Below are 15,541 nucleotides of genomic sequence, written 5' to 3'. Positions count from 1 at the left end.
TGTGAGATAATATAGCACTTATTTTATGCTACCTTGTAGTAGTACCTTTGGTGTTCATAGTGTGTCTCTTAGGGTAAATGAAGTTCTGTGATTAACCATTGCTATGCACTTTAGATTCTTCCACAGTGACAATAGCATCTCTTGCATGTGTCAGGAGTACGGTGCATATTTTTTTTTTGGAAGAAATGAGTGAAAGAAGTAGGGAATAGTCTCTGCACACCATATTGTGATTGACTTCTGGATATGTTGGATTTGAGGAGAAAGCAGAAAGCTTTTGTGAAGTGTGATCCTAAAGTTTGGTGAGAAGGGCCGGGGATTTAGCTCAGTGGTTCCGGCGCTTGCTTCACAAGCCACAAGGTCCTGAGTTTGATCCCCAGTACCCCCCCCAAAAAAAAAATAGTAAAAACTAAAGTTTGGTGAGAGCATAGGACTGCCAGTGCTGCTTCCCCATGACCTAGCCTGAGCACCCTCGCATCTTCTGCACTTCATCTCGTTGCGGCAGACTGTTTCTTCTCCACGCACTCACCTCCATCTTAGACAGTTAGGACATTGAGGCATGAGGTCTGGGAGCAAGTCTGCCCCTGAGGAGCGTGAAGGAATGCCTCTCATTCCTAAATATAGTGCTCTTCTGAGAGACCGACTTACTGTTTCTGTTTTAAGAAGGAAGACTTGATGTCTGCTAATGGAAGATAAATAGAAGCAAACAGGGAAATAGCTTTCATCTCTAGATTCCTGTATCTGCTACTGGGTGAAGAGCAAAGGCATTCTCTTCAACTCTTTTCCACTCTAAATTGAGCTTCTCAAATCTCTTTCTTTTGCTAAGCAGGTCAAAAGGAAACTTTCATGTTCAGAGTGAATGTAGCCACTCAGGTTGGATAGGACAGTGTTTCTCTCCATGTGAGGATGATGCCCAGGTCTCAGGTAACAATTGTTCTTGTAGACATCTTCATCCACTGTTGATTTTAGTGGACCATCACTTCAGAGAGTTCTTGTACCACTCTCTCAAGCCAGTGATACAGGAAGAGGCTGGCTGGAGGCAAGCAGACTGAAGCTCTTTAGGGGCCTGTATCCATTTCTTACTAACCAGAAGTAACATGCCCACACCAGACAGACCTCTACTTTGGATTTAAATGGTTCTTTGAGACACAAACCAGTTCCTATCACTGTTCCACCTCAGCAGATTTAAGCGTTTTTTGTAAATGTACTGGGGGGTCGTTATTGAACATAATCTTTTCACAACTGACATGCTTTTCTTTCTTTTTCAGGCCTGATTGTTATCAGTGACATTGATAAGAGGCTGGCATTTTTAACCGAAGCTGTTCTAACCAGCTACTGTATAATCTGTCCTGGAAGTTGGACACCCAGAATTTACTGTCCTGTGAATAGAAACTATGTATATGTGTGGGTCAGCAAAACCAAGGAACAAGAGCTATGGCAGTTGAAATGGTCTGTCTGATTCCAAGGTATTTTTCCTGGGTTTCATCATCAGGCTTCTCCTCCCTTTCACCGTGGCAACAATGCGGCACCTTTTACTGTTTGATGAAGATGAAGAACATGTTCTTTGGTCAACAAGTGGAATTTAAAATCTACCAGAATAGGGTCAGAGACTGTTTCAGTCATAGCTGAGGAAAATGAAATTTCCATTTTACATGGTGCCTTGTAGAGGGAGCACACTAACTCTTCTGGAAACATCTGAGTGAAAAGAGGTTGAATTTTGCCGAATCGAAACTCATGGTGATGGCGAGTGATCCGACGTGATCAGAGAGGGCAGCAGCCACAAAGAACTCATGACCGGCTATACCATGTTGCGGAATGGGGGTGTGGGGAATGGAGGTCAAACCTGTATGTTGCGCTGGTCCAACCGCATCCGGCTCACGTGGCTCAGTTTTACGCTCTTCATCATCCTGGTTTTCTTCCCCCTCATTGCTCACTACTATCTCACCACCCTGGATGAGGCAGATGAGGCAGGCAAGCGGATTTTTGGCCCACGGGCTGGTAATGAGCTCTGTGAGGTAAAACATGTGCTGGATCTCTGCCGCATCCGTGAGTCTGTGAGCGAAGAGCTCTTACAGCTGGAAGCAAAGAGGCAGGAGCTGAATAGTGAGATTGCCAGGCTGAACCTGAAGATTGAAGCCTGTAAGAAAAGCATTGAGAATGCCAAGCAGGACTTGCTGCAGCTCAAGAATGTCATCAGCCAGACGGAGCACTCTTACAAAGAGCTGATGGCTCAGAATCAGCCCAAACTTTCTCTGCCCATCCGATTGCTCCCTGAGAAGGACGATGCTGGTCTTCCTCCTCCAAAGGCCGCATGGGGTTGCCGGCTGCATAATTGTTTTGATTATTCTCGTTGTCCTCTCACTTCTGGTTTTCCAGTGTATGTTTATGACAGTGATCAGTTTGTTTTCAGCAGCTACCTGGATCCCTTGGTCAAGCAGGCTTTTCAGGCAACAACACGAGCCAATGTCTATGTTACAGAGAATGCAGACATTGCCTGCCTTTATGTGGTTTTAGTGGGAGAAATGCAGGAGCCAGTAGTGCTGCGGGCTGCTGACCTTGAGAAGCAGTTGCATTCTCTACCACACTGGCGGACAGATGGACACAACCATGTCATTATTAATCTGTCCCGGAAGTCAGACACCCAGAATTTACTGTACAATGTCAGTATAGGCCGTGCCATGGTGGCCCAGTCCACTTTCTATGCTGCCCAGTACAGGCCTGGCTTTGACTTGGTCGTCTCTCCCCTAGTCCATGCCATGTCAGAACCCAACTTCATGGAAATCCCACCACAGGTGCCAGTGAAGCGGAAATATCTCTTCACCTTCCAGGGTGAGAAGATTGAATCTCTGAGATCCAGCCTTCAGGAGGCCCGCTCCTTTGAAGAAGAAATGGAGGGCGACCCCCCTGCTGACTATGATGATCGGATCATTGCCACCCTCAAGGCAGTACAGGACAGCAAGTTGGATCAGGTCCTGGTGGAATTTACCTGCAAAAACCAGCCGAAGCTGAGTCTGCCTACGGAGTGGGCACTGTGTGGGGAGCGCGAGGATCGCCTAGAATTGCTGAAGCTGTCCACCTTTGCCCTCATCATCACTCCTGGGGATCCCCGCCTGGTTATTTCATCTGGGTGTGCCACACGGCTCTTTGAAGCCCTGGAAGTTGGTGCTGTCCCGGTTGTGCTGGGGGAGCAAGTGCAGCTTCCATACCAGGACATGCTGCAGTGGAACGAGGCGGCCTTGGTGGTGCCTAAGCCACGTGTTACTGAGGTTCACTTCCTGTTACGAAGTCTCTCTGATAGTGATCTCTTGGCCATGAGGCGCCAAGGTCGCTTTCTCTGGGAGACTTACTTCTCCACCACTGACAGTATTTTTAATACCGTGCTGGCTATGATTAGGACTCGCATACAGATCCCAGCTGCTCCCATACAGGAAGAGGTAGCAGCCGAGATCCCTCATCGTTCAGGCAAGGCTGCTGGAACTGACCCCAACATGGCGGACAATGGGGACCTGGACCTGGGCCCGGTAGAGACCGAGCCGCCCTATGCCTCACCCAAATACCTCCGAAACTTTACTCTCACTGTCACTGACTTATACCGAAGCTGGAACTCTGCTCCAGGGCCTTTCCATCTTTTCCCTCACACACCCTTTGACCCTGTGTTGCCCTCAGAGGCCAAGTTCTTGGGCTCAGGGACTGGATTTCGGCCTATTGGTGGCGGAGCTGGGGGTTCAGGCAAGGAGTTTCAGGCAGCCCTTGGAGGCAACGTGCCAAGAGAGCAGTTCACGGTGGTGATGCTGACTTACGAGAGGGAGGAAGTGCTCATGAACTCTTTAGAGAGACTGAATGGACTCCCTTACCTCAACAAGGTAGTAGTGGTGTGGAATTCCCCCAAGCTGCCCTCAGAGGACCTTCTGTGGCCTGACATTGGCGTCCCCATCATGGTAATGGAAAAATAGGTTCTTTGTTTTGCTGCATGAAATGTTGCACTTCTAATGCCTTTTCCAGCTTTAACTTCAGGTGTCCTGACTTTCAGTAGAGAGGAATATACATATCCCTTTGTTTTTAAACCTGTATGCATTCCTTTCCCTGTGAAGTTTCTGCTTGCTGCTTTTCCAGGTCTTGCCATTTCCATTGGTGCTACTCACTTTCCAAATCTAAAGCCTCAACAGCTGAAATTGGTGCTGGTTCCGTGAAGGTTTACAAACCCCCTCAGTTGTCCCGTAGACTTCCTCCAAGCCGATGAGTTTAACAGTGATGAGAGAGCTCATGGGTAGGAAGAATGCAGGACTTGGGCACGATAATTAGTATATGTGATGTGTGTCATTATCACTGTGTCTTCATTTTATATCTGTGGGAACTGAGGCTTAGAGAGGTTAATTAATTTGCTCAAGGCCATCATGAGTCACAGAGGAGCTGAGCTTTAGTGTTTCTAAGTCCAGAAAGTGCAGTTTTAATCCACTCCCAAAGGACTGGGGAAGAAACTCTGTCATTTCCCAGCGTCCTGTAAAAGCCTCCTGACGTCTGGAGTTTGATACTTGGAATTGAAGATACTGAACCTTCTTTTTTAGAATGTCTCACAGGGTCTTTCTCGTTCTTTACTCTTGTCTCTTAGAGTTAGATGATGTATTTTACAGGGAAAGTAGTAGCTAAATGTGCAGGATAGGGGATTATTTCTGAGGGCTTTAAGTTCAACATGGCAATCTAGCAGTGCAACCCATCTCTTAAATGTGAGGCCTTAGAGCTGATCTTTTTTTTTTTTGTCCATTTTATTGGTATACAGTACAGTTACATTCATCATTGGGTGCTTGTACCTTTATATGATGTATCTTGGTTATTATTTTTTCCCCATTCCCCTGCCCTCACTTCACCCCCTCCACCCTTCCCTATTTACAGAGACTTTGTTTCCATGTTTTTCCTTTTCTCGTATTTTTTCTTTTCCCTTCTTTCCTTTCCCCTTCCCCTCCCGTATGCCTTTAAATATTTTCTTCCTATTTTACAATATCAATTATACATTTTGATTCTTATTTACACGTTCAGTTTTTCACACCAGAGAAACTATTCGGTATTTACACGTGTGTCCTATTTATTTCACTTAAGAGTATGGCCTCAAGGTGCATCCACTTAGCTGTAAATGTCTCTAGTTTCTCATTCTTTATAGCTAAGTAGTACTCCATTTTATAAAAAAACTACATCATCTTTATCCACTCTGCAGTTGATGGGCAATTGGGCTGTTTCCAAGTTTTAGCTATAACTGTGCTGCTATAAACATGGGTGCACATATATCACTGTGGTATGATTCTTTTAATGCTTTGGGGAAGATCCCCAACAGGGGAATAGCTGGGTCAAATGGAACCTCAAACCTAGCTGTTTGAGCTATCCCCATACTGATTTCCACAGTAGTTGCACCAGTCTGCACTCCCACCAGCAGTGGAGCAGGGTTGCTCTTTCCTCACAGCCCCGCCAGCACTTGTTATTGGTTGATTTCCTGATAGCAGTCATTCTTTCTGGGGTGAGGTGGAATCTCAGCATTGTTTTCATCTGCATCTCTTGAGTGACCAGGGATGTTGAACATTTTTTCATATGTTTATTTGCTGCTTTTACTTCCTTGTCTGAGAAATATCTGTTCATTTCAGATGCCCATTTTTGAATTGGGTCTTTGAATTTGGGGGGGTCTGATTTTTTTGAGTTCTTTATAGAGTCTAGATAGTAGACCTTTGTCTGACTTAGAGCTGATCTTAAGCAGACTATCCCCTACTTACTCTGGAATAAAGATCTTTCTCAGGAAAAGGTAGTAGTGAAGAATGACAAAAGGCCTGATAGGCCATGTGTTACTAGACTCTTGTTCAAGAAAATTAGTATGTTTTAGGGATAGTTTGTCTGGAAAAGGATGTTTGAGCTAGTCCAGTTTTCAAAACAATTTCATTGGAGAACTAATTCATTTGAAATATTAACTGTGCGGTAGCATGTAGTAATAGAAAAAAGACATTTGAGTTTAAAGTGATACAGACCTGAGAACAGTCATTTTGTGAGCTTTAATAAGTTGATTAGCTTCTTTGACCTCAGGGCTAAAGAGAAATCTAACATAATACACATAAGTATACTAAAAGGATGGTCAGTGATTATTTGCTTCCTTCTTAACCCTTAAAATCAAAGAAGACGGAAGCCATTGTATACATTCTGCTATGTTACAGGCAGCTGTAACTAACTCACTAATCCTCTTCATAATTTCCCTTTGCTCCATACTTGTCACTGTATTTACTCCTGCACGAAGTACCTAGCTATCTTTTTCAAATATTTTTTCTGACTAATGTCAATCGTTTTTAATTATTTAATTGAATTCATTACCTGAGGCTGTTCAAAGACTATTCTAAACACTTTTGATCCCAGAGTTTATCTTGTGTGTTAATAAAAATTCTGTAAATAGACTTCTCCAAGTTCTGTTTTCCCCAAAATTTCATTTATTTTCTTTCTCAGTTACAGCTTTATGAGTGCCATTGAATAAAGCACTTATTCTGTGACAGGCAAATGCTGCTCACATAGTGGACTAGTGGAGCAGCCTTTGGTTTCTGTTTTTCCTGAGTTTTCTTTGAGATCGGTAGGAATACGGAAAAGCTAGTGCCACCCTGTGAACGATGACTGAAATCCATTAGAGGACTTGCCAGAACAAATCTTTTCTCTAAGTCTGGTGGGAAATAAGTAGTCCTCTTTGATTACATGGCAGCCCATTGCAACAGTACAATACCTAGTTGGAAATGCCAGAAACTTTCCAAATGGGCTATTCTAAAAAGCTTTCGTATTAGGAATACATTTTTTTCTATTTCTTTTTTTAAGAAAAGGAAATCGTTTCAGGCTGGAGAATCACGCTCTGTTCTCTAAATATTTTTACTGTGCTTTTGACTTAAGAGAGGCAGGTGTTTTGGGCAGCACTTGAAATTGCTGGCCCTTTGCGTATAGCCAGGTACCAGGGATAGTGAGACACTGGTAGCTCTCCCGCCTGTAGGAGGATGGCATTAAGATGCTTCTCAAGGTGGTTCTTCCACCTCCTTGTGGGCTTGACCTATTCATTATGTTATGGTTAGCAGGTCTTTATAAAATTAGCAGCAGGTAGTTCCCAGGCAATCTGGCAGATTCTAGTCCTTCAGGGAAAGTGATTTGAAGTCAGCATATTGGCTGATTGAGCCAACCAGGGAACCGCTGTCATTTCAGAAAAGGCAGGGCAATTTGGCCTCTTTTATGCTCTGTTTCCAGACTAAGTAATAAGCATAAATTCTAGGTGTCCATGGTGTCTGAAATCTATTGAGCCCTAGCTATTTAAATTTTCTTAGGGGTACCAGATAGGACCTATGTGTTAAAGTTTTTCATTCTTTTCTAATAATTACTTAACAAGGGGTCTGGCTTAGAACAAAGGCGATCTTTATGTCACCATCCTTGGACACTCAGGTCCCGCATGCTCTGGGCAGAGATTTCCAGCTCAGGTGGAGTAGCATCTGTATAAGGAGACAGGACGTGCAGAGAGTGTGAAGAGTGTGGCTCTCATCTGAACGGTGTAGGAATGCTGAAGAGAGGTGTGATAGTGGCTGGCTGCCCTCCCTGTCCCCTGCCCACCTTCTAAGCTGTTGAGTCAGGTCCCTGAGCTCCTGGAGCATAACCACATAACTGCAGAGACACCTAAGAGAAGTCAGATGGGCAGTGGTCCTGTGCCCAGGGCTTGGGTGTCCTGTCTTCGGAAGAGTTCCCCACTTTCACGGCACCTTCAATGCGTGTCTGTTCCTGGTGTCAGCTCAGAGGCTTTTCAGATTTTTCTTTCCCTATTTGTAATCTGTGATTTTCTCTGCTGCTTTTAAGATTTTTTTTCTTTGTTTAGGTGTCAGTAGTGTGATTCTGATGTGCCTTGGCGTGGTTTTCCTTGATTTTTATTCTGAAAAGTGTTTCAGCAGGCAGTTAATTTGGTTGGAATGACTTCTTTTATATTTAGCCGGTCAGCCTACACACTGTGCCAAGCGTGGGTGGTGTGGGAGGGGGCCGCAGATGTGCCAGCTTATACACAGTGCAGGGAGCTCCCCATCTTCGGCGCTGTCCGTTGTGGGATTTCCTCCTGTTTCCAGGGCCAGGGTTTGCCCTGGACTCTCGTCTTCAGGCCAGACAGCTGTCCTTGGGGTGCTCCAGCCTGCTCCCAGGGTCAGAGTGACACTAACTCCTTGGTCCTTTGTCCAGAATTACAGTTGTCATCGGTAGCAGGCTGGAGTCCTTAGCAGCTTACTGAGCCCTCCTAGAAGCAGAAAGCTCCAGGTAATTCCTTTGCGATACATCGTTCCACCAAAGATTTTGGTTTGAGCTACTCCTTTAGATTCCGGAACATAATAATAAGTAGGGTAGCGTTTCAGAGTATTCTGTGGCAATGAGACTCTCAAGAGCTGTCCTTTTGATGTTTAAAACTGGGTCTGTTATGAAAGTGACATCTTTCAGTTACTCACAGCATAGGCAAGCTCACTCAAAAAACATCGTTCCTCTTTGCACTGCCGATTCAGTCATTTCTAGGACAGTCTTTTTACAACCAGTCCCGGAGTTGGATTTTTGTCATTCTCTTCTCCATAAAGGGCGTAGCTCATTTATTTACACAGAGTGCCTGGCAAGGGCTCTTTGAAGAAGTGACACTGACATCTGGGGGGAAACTTGAATGGAGTGAGTGCATGGGCTGTGTGAATCTAGAGGATACAGCAGTGGCAAGTGCAGGAAGCAGCCACAGGGCCTCCAGGGTGGGAGTTTGACAGGCATGGGGGAAGGTGGCTGGGGCCGTATTTTGAGATGGGGTCTTGCTCTGTTGCCCAGGCTGGCCTCAAACTCCTGGACTCAGCTCTTCTCCCACCTCCACCTTATGAGTGCTGAGGCTACAGGTGTGTGCCACAATGTGTTTTCTCGGCTCTCATTTTCTTGGGGAGGTGGCATCCCCCCTAACCCTCTCCGGTACCGGGGATTGAACTTGGGACCTTGTGCTTGTGAGGCAGGGGTGGAACCACTGTCGGCTCTCATTTTCTTGATTCTGTAGTTCTATAATGGGCTTCTTTTTAAGTTAAAGGAGGAGAAGATGAAGGGCTAATATTAGCTGTTGTTTCATTTTCTTGTCTGTATGGTGCCCTGAAATAAGGTTCATTCTTAGTGGACTCAGAACAGAAATATATTATTGGAGGGTGGGACTGTTGGGCCTCGCCAGGCCTAGTATTAAAAGGCATAATAATTTAAGTACATGTATTACAAATGCTGAATTTAGTAGGTGGCAGGGGTCTAGTCCCTGATTGCTGTTCTGTTTCACTGTGGAGAAAGGAAGGTGGTGAGATAGTCAAAAGAACCAGCAAGATACTGTCAGAGCGCAGGGTATGCAAGACGTGAGTGAGTGTTGTTGAGCATTGCTCCCACCTTGACTGATGGAGAGTGAAGGATTTTTTTGCTTTAGGAAACAGGATTAAGTAGTAAGGTTTTCTAATTCCTCTCTAGCTGTAATTCCCTAATATGATTAAATATGTTGAATATTCATTGGTAGTTTTGATTTATAAACTTCTCAGGTCTTTATTCCATATTCTGAAAGTAGAATGGCAGGGCTAAATTATGTCCTGTGTCACATTCATTCATTTGTTCGTTTATAAAACATTTGTTGAACGTCTGCTATATGCCGGGCACGAGGCTCTGTTCATTCTGGTCGATGTTGTACCGATAATTAAAGCAATAATTTGAAAATCAGTCTTCGTGTCCATGAATTACTAAAGTGGGATTATAAGGTCCCCCATAGCACTGTACTGTAGAAGCATGAAGAAATAGTGTTGGGGCTGTTTTAATTGAAAACATCAACAGAAATGAAAATTGTAACATCACATACTACCTCTGGTTGACCTATTTCTTTTGCATTATTAGATCTGCTTTTCTCACACTCCCAGAGGCTGCTCCTGATCTGTGTGTCTTTGTTTAGAAATGTTCGAGTCTTTTGGTCCTCAGGTTTGGATGCCAAAACCGATAATAGTTTGCTGTGCTTTTGTCTAGCCATAAGCACTGTAGCTTTGAAGCCAAACTGTTGGAAGAAAGCTTCCTGCTTCCCTCCCTTGGTCTCTTGTGGTTGCTCTCTGTCCCCACCTCCCAGGCTGAGCTTTAGTTTGTGTCTGCAAAGTCTGTAAGGGTAGAAGTACTGTCACAGGGAAGAGATGATTGCCCTGGGATGAGGAACTGTAAGTGTTTGAAGTACTACAGCTCTGCTGTCTCCTGAGGTTGACTCGGCCACAGCGTCTCAGCAGTGGCACTCATGACGTCTTGGGCTGGATCGTTCTTAGCTGGGGGAGACCATCCTGTGCACTGTAAGGTCAGCAGCATCCCTGACCTGCACTTAGGTCCAAGCAGCTCACCCTCTGCCTCCCCAGCGGTGACAACCAAACATGTCTCCAGACATTGCCAGAAGCGTCCCCCTCGCCGTCCCCCTCGTCGGATGTGGGGGCAGCAGAGTCACTCCTGTTTGAGAGCCACTGCCCTAGATTCTTGAGCAGCCTTACTGACCGCAGTCGTTGGGCAGCTAAACACAGCTCACCTTTGACACTTGGTGTGAATTTCTGTGAACCCTTAAAGCTTCTCTGTGATTGCCTCTTGCTGTCGTTGAGCCCAGAAGGCTTGGGCCAGGATGCGGAGGGCAGGTAGACTGTGCTCTTGGGGTTAGCAGGGCTTGCTCTGTTCTTGCCTCTTGGTGTCCAGGTGATGGGCTTGCACGCACTGTCTAAACTGGTGGAAGTCTCGGCCAAAACACATTTGCTGTGAGACTTCCAGTGCTCTGGCCACACCCAGATCTTTGAAGAACACAGTTGGTTCTCTGGATTTGCTTCAATTTATAAATTGGGCAGATGATTTTGGATATGCTCTTGGTATCAGATCATGATTATTTGAGTATCTCTAGTTTCTCATTTTCAGATTCAGAGCTAGGTTATTTACAGGATTGTCAAATGTGGCTGATAAATTCCGGTGCTGCAGACAGCGTGGTACTATGGTGACTTAGCAGACAGATTGCTAAGTGTTCATACAGCCGATGCGTAAGGGCAATGGACTTTGAGCCCAAGCTTTTCTTACTCCAAGCCTTGCTTTTCCCTTTTTGCACAGGGTTTCTCCAAGTTGAACTCGCAGAGCAGGTGCCTGAGGGTCTTTGATGTACAGGTTTGGCTCTTGGGTGCAGGTCTGTTTCAGGTGGCCCCAGGTGAAGTCCCTCTACTGGACTTCAGGTCACACTGAGTCCTCAGGCTCTGCGCTGTGCTCTGTATTAACTCATTTTGCTGTAAATAATACTCATGGAGATAAATCCACAAAATCGAAAATCTCCAAGCACATATTTAAAAATTGAAATTTTTGTTTTGTTTTCTTGAGTCCGGGTCTCACTGTGTAGTTCAGGGTAACCTTAAACTTGCAGTGACCCTTCTGCCTCAGTCTCCTGAGTGCTGGGACTACAGGTGTGTGCCACCATGCCTGGCTAAGAATTGAATTTTTCAAATATCTTTAGCTGTGTATATTCATTGCTGGACTTTCAGCTCTGACTGTTCACTGCTGGAGGCGGAACTTTGGGCAGCTGACCTGGCGGAGTTGCAGTTCAGTGTGAAGTGAATGCTGTAATGTGGGAAAGGGAAACGAGTGGTCTGGCAGGGGTCTGAGTGAATGGCAACCATCCTGCATGCCGTCTAAGGTGGACACTGTTCACACTGTGACACCTTTCAGGTTGGGACGCCTCTTACAGTGCATGACTACCACTGTGTGTACCTTTTGGCTCCTGCCACTTCGGCCACCCTGCAGTCTCTGGGGAGTGGAGCTCAGGCACTGCAGAGCTGAACACTTGGTGGCCACCCTCCTCTGTGCCCCGACCCCACCTCAGCTCCTTTGTGTTATCACCACTGCATCTGTGCCAGGCCTCTGCTCCCGACTGGTCAGACATGCTGCAGAGTAAGGTGGACTTCGGTGTGTGGCACTTGGGTGGGACATTGGTACCTGTAGTACCTCGGAGATGTAGGTCCATCTTTACCATGGTATCATGTATGGTAGGCAAGTGCTACGCCACTGAGCCGCACCCAGCCCACTTTGTCTTGATTTGGGCTGGAATTTTTGTGGAGCTGAGGCAAAGTCTTAAGAAAAGCTTTTGATGGAGTAGCATTCCAAGGGATCAGTTATTCACGTGCTTTTATAATCAGCAGCACTTTTTTCCTTGATGGTACATAAATTAATATTGCCCTTTGGGGCCAGGGTGGTGGTGCATACCTATAATCCCAGCTACTTGGGGGTTTGAGGCAGGAAGATCACAAGTTTGAGACCAGAACTTAGACTCTCAAAGTCAAAAGGGACTGGGGTTATAGCTCAGAAGCACAGCACTTGTCTAGTATGCATGGGGCCTTGGGTTCAGTCCCTAGTACAGGGACAAAAGAGGGGAAGGGCATTTTTTATCGTGCTCTGGTTTGAAATTGATGAAGTTAACATCAGGTTAGCAGAAAAGGCCTGGATTTGAACTGGGCTGGTACCATTGAGAGTTCAAGCATTTGTAGCTTGCCACTTCTGTGATGTAGCCATCCTAGGCCTTAGCTTGTCCATGTAGAATGACACTTGGACCACATTCTCTCCAAGGCCCTCTTCCTTTCTGAATAAATTCTGTTGTAAGGGTGTTAGAATGAATTCACCAAAGTGTGAGTTCTCTGCATCAAGAACACAGAAGTGATTCAGTCTGAGAAGTGGCAGGGGTGGGGTGTGTATGACTAGAGGCTCTTAGCTAGGTCTTTGGGGGAGACAGAATGGAAGGAAAGATGTCTGAAGCTGAAGAGACTCCTGAGGGCATAGGAGTGCACTGAGCCAGGGGGAGCTAGTCCTCTATACAAGTAAAGCCACCTGTTGAAAGCAAGATGACCCTATTGGCTTTTTAAAAAGATAGTTCCCTGTGAGATTCTCTTTTTGAGAATAAAATGATGCTTCATTAGTTGGACTAATTTAGCTAAAAAAGAGCACAGGGCATGGTGGCACGCACTTGTAATCCTACCTTTGTGTGAGGCAGAGGATCTTGAGTTTGAGGCCAGCCTTGACAACTTAGGCTCTTTCTCAAAATAAAATTATGAAGAAAGAAGCCAGGCATAATGGTGCATATCTATAATCCCAGCACTCGGGAGGCTGAGGCAGGAGGAGCACCACAACTTCAAGGCCAGCCTGGGCTACATAGTGAGTTTGAGCCCAGCCTGAACTACAAAGCAAGACCCTGTCTCAACAAACTAAAAAAAAAAAAAAAAAAGTGCTTTTGTATGTGTCCTCAGTGCTGTGCATTACAAAGGTGAAGTAGTTATGTCAACAGTATAGTCTACGTCCCCACCCCAGAGGCCTTAAGGGTACCGGCTGAAGGGGTTTCTGAGTGTGGTTTTAAAACTGATGGGCCAGCTGAGTGATTCAGAGCTGGGACATTGAATCTCAGTTCCGCTCTGCCACCTGGTGTTCTCTTGGGAAAGTTATTTTTAATCTCCCGGACTGGGTTTATTGCAAAATAATGCTCACATTAGTTTAGTTTTTTTCCACAAGAAAATGAGTTAATGAATAAAGCTTCAACTGTGAAATCTTTGTCATGCATTTATTTCTTGAATTCTCAGGTGGTAGTATTCTTTTTTGTTTGTTTGTTTATTTGTTTTGTTTTTGGTACTGGGGATCAAACTCGGGTCCTTGCACTTGCGCAACAGGCGGCAAAACCACTGAGCTAAATCCCCGCCCCAGGTGGTAGCTGGGCTGGACGAGTGGTAGGTAAAGAAGCCCAGCCCAGTAAGGATAACCGCTGTTGTCCTTGACTACGGCCCTTCCAGATTTGCCTTCCCTCACACAGCACTGACGCCCGTGCCTCTGCTCCCTCGCTGCAGGTGGTCCGGACTGAGAAGAACAGTCTGAACAATCGCTTCCTGCCCTGGAACGAGATTGAGACAGAGGCCATCCTGTCCATCGACGACGACGCCCACCTCCGCCATGACGAGATCATGTTTGGCTTTCGGTGAGGGCGATTCTCAGTTCAGAAACACTTGCACTTGCAAGAGACAGAACTCTGGCCTGGATGAGGTGGCAGAGGGGTTTACTGGTCATAGTGGTGGAGAGATGCTGGAGGCTGAAAGGGCTGACATTGGATGAGGCTCGCCAGGCTCCTCTCTGTAATCCCCGGGCCCGGGAGGCAGGGGCTCTTTGGTTGGCTGGAGCTACAGAATCATCAGCCTCAAATGCAATCCCTGCGGGCCGAAGTTTTCTAGAGCAAGTTGGAGGCCTCTGTGTCAGAGGGATGGGAACTGACTTCCTGGGCAGGCAGAAGGGACTACTTCTTGGCCTGTATAGAGCAATGGAACAGGGCCAGAATCCCAGGCCCACAGAGATGTGGGGAGGTGGGCTTGGAAGCAAAGATCCAGTAGGAAAAAGGGGAGTGGAGAAGCTGCTGCTGCAGCTACTCAGCTCGTGTGGAGCCCAGACTGTGTGGCAGGCACTAGCTGAGCACTTTGCTTTTTCTCACTGCTCCTTGAAGGACTTGGAGCAGGTTGTGGGCACACCCTGTCTTGGTGTAGTAATTGAGATTGCAGAGTGAAGCTAGAGGGCGAGTGATGGTCAGAGCTGGCATTCTCCCTCAGCCACTGTACTCTGCTGTTTCCTTCATCTTGGGACTTGGTTGCTGTTAGGCTCAGGCATCCCAGTGAGGGCACAGTGGGTGAGTGCATGGAGGGGCAGGACTGCTATGTGACGCTGGAGTCAGTTTGTTATGTATCCGTGGTGGTATGTATCCGTGGTATCCGAGAAGAAGGAGGGCAAGCATTTAGAAACTTGTAAAGCACTTTTTTGTTTGTTTCTTGAGACACAGTCTCACTGTGTAGTTCAGGCTGGCCTTGAACTCACAGTGATCCTCCTGCCTCAGCCTCTTGAGTACTGGGATCACAGGTGTGCACCACCACACCGCCTGTAACTTGTATAGCACTTTGACATTTTGTGTGACATCTAAGTTTAGGGTCTTTTTTTTATAATTCCATACCTTTTGGTACTATTTATTGAAAAATTCCTGTATCATACAATTAACTCCTTTAATTATACAATTCGCTGGTTTCTAGTATAAGCAGCACAAGTCAATGTAAAAAATTTCATCACCATCTAAAGAAATCCTGTGCCTGTGAGTATTCATTCCCATTTTCCTCCAGCCTTTCTAAGTCCTAGGCTAAACTTGTGTCTCTCTAGATTTTGTGCCTATGCTGGACATTTCGTATCAATGAAACTGTGTAGTGACTAGCTTCCTTCACTTAGCAGGGTGTTTCCAGGTGTACTTTCTTGTGGCATGCACCGGGCTTCATCCTTTTACATGGCCACCCCACATTTTTTTCACCTACTCATCGGTGGACATTTGGGTCATTTGTACTTCTTGTTCCCATTACTTCTCCACATCCTTGTCAGTGCCAAGTGGATGTGAAGTGCTCAGTATAGTTTAGATTTGGGTTTGCTAATGACTGAGGTTATGAAATCTCTTTGCATGTACTAATTGGCCAGTTGGCCATTT

At 45.9% G+C, this 15,541-nt stretch overlaps 1 protein-coding gene across 3 annotated transcripts in view; it reads left to right on the top strand.

The window, feature by feature from the left end:
* The window catches only part of Extl3 (exostosin like glycosyltransferase 3), a 113,307-nt gene that overhangs the window by 86,167 nt on the left and 11,599 nt on the right, over positions 1 to 15,541 (top strand). For all 3 annotated transcript variants that reach the window (XM_004848430.4, XM_087216707.1, XM_004848428.3), the window contains exons 2-3: positions 1,266 to 3,935; positions 13,884 to 14,011. In XM_004848430.4, coding sequence (XP_004848487.1) covers positions 1,788 to 3,935; positions 13,884 to 14,011 — 2,276 coding nt within the window. In that variant the 5' untranslated portion in view covers positions 1,266 to 1,787. The remainder of the gene's footprint in view (positions 1 to 1,265; positions 3,936 to 13,883; positions 14,012 to 15,541) is intronic.

Source organism: Heterocephalus glaber, unplaced genomic scaffold (assembly GCF_053883595.1).
Source record: "Heterocephalus glaber isolate CG9 unplaced genomic scaffold, H.glaber_assembly_v1.0 deba00001460, whole genome shotgun sequence".
In the NCBI taxonomy this organism is placed as follows: domain Eukaryota; kingdom Metazoa; phylum Chordata; class Mammalia; order Rodentia; family Bathyergidae; genus Heterocephalus; species Heterocephalus glaber.
The sequence above is the reverse complement of the archived record's forward strand: the minus strand, read 5'-3'. Positions and strand labels throughout refer to the sequence as shown.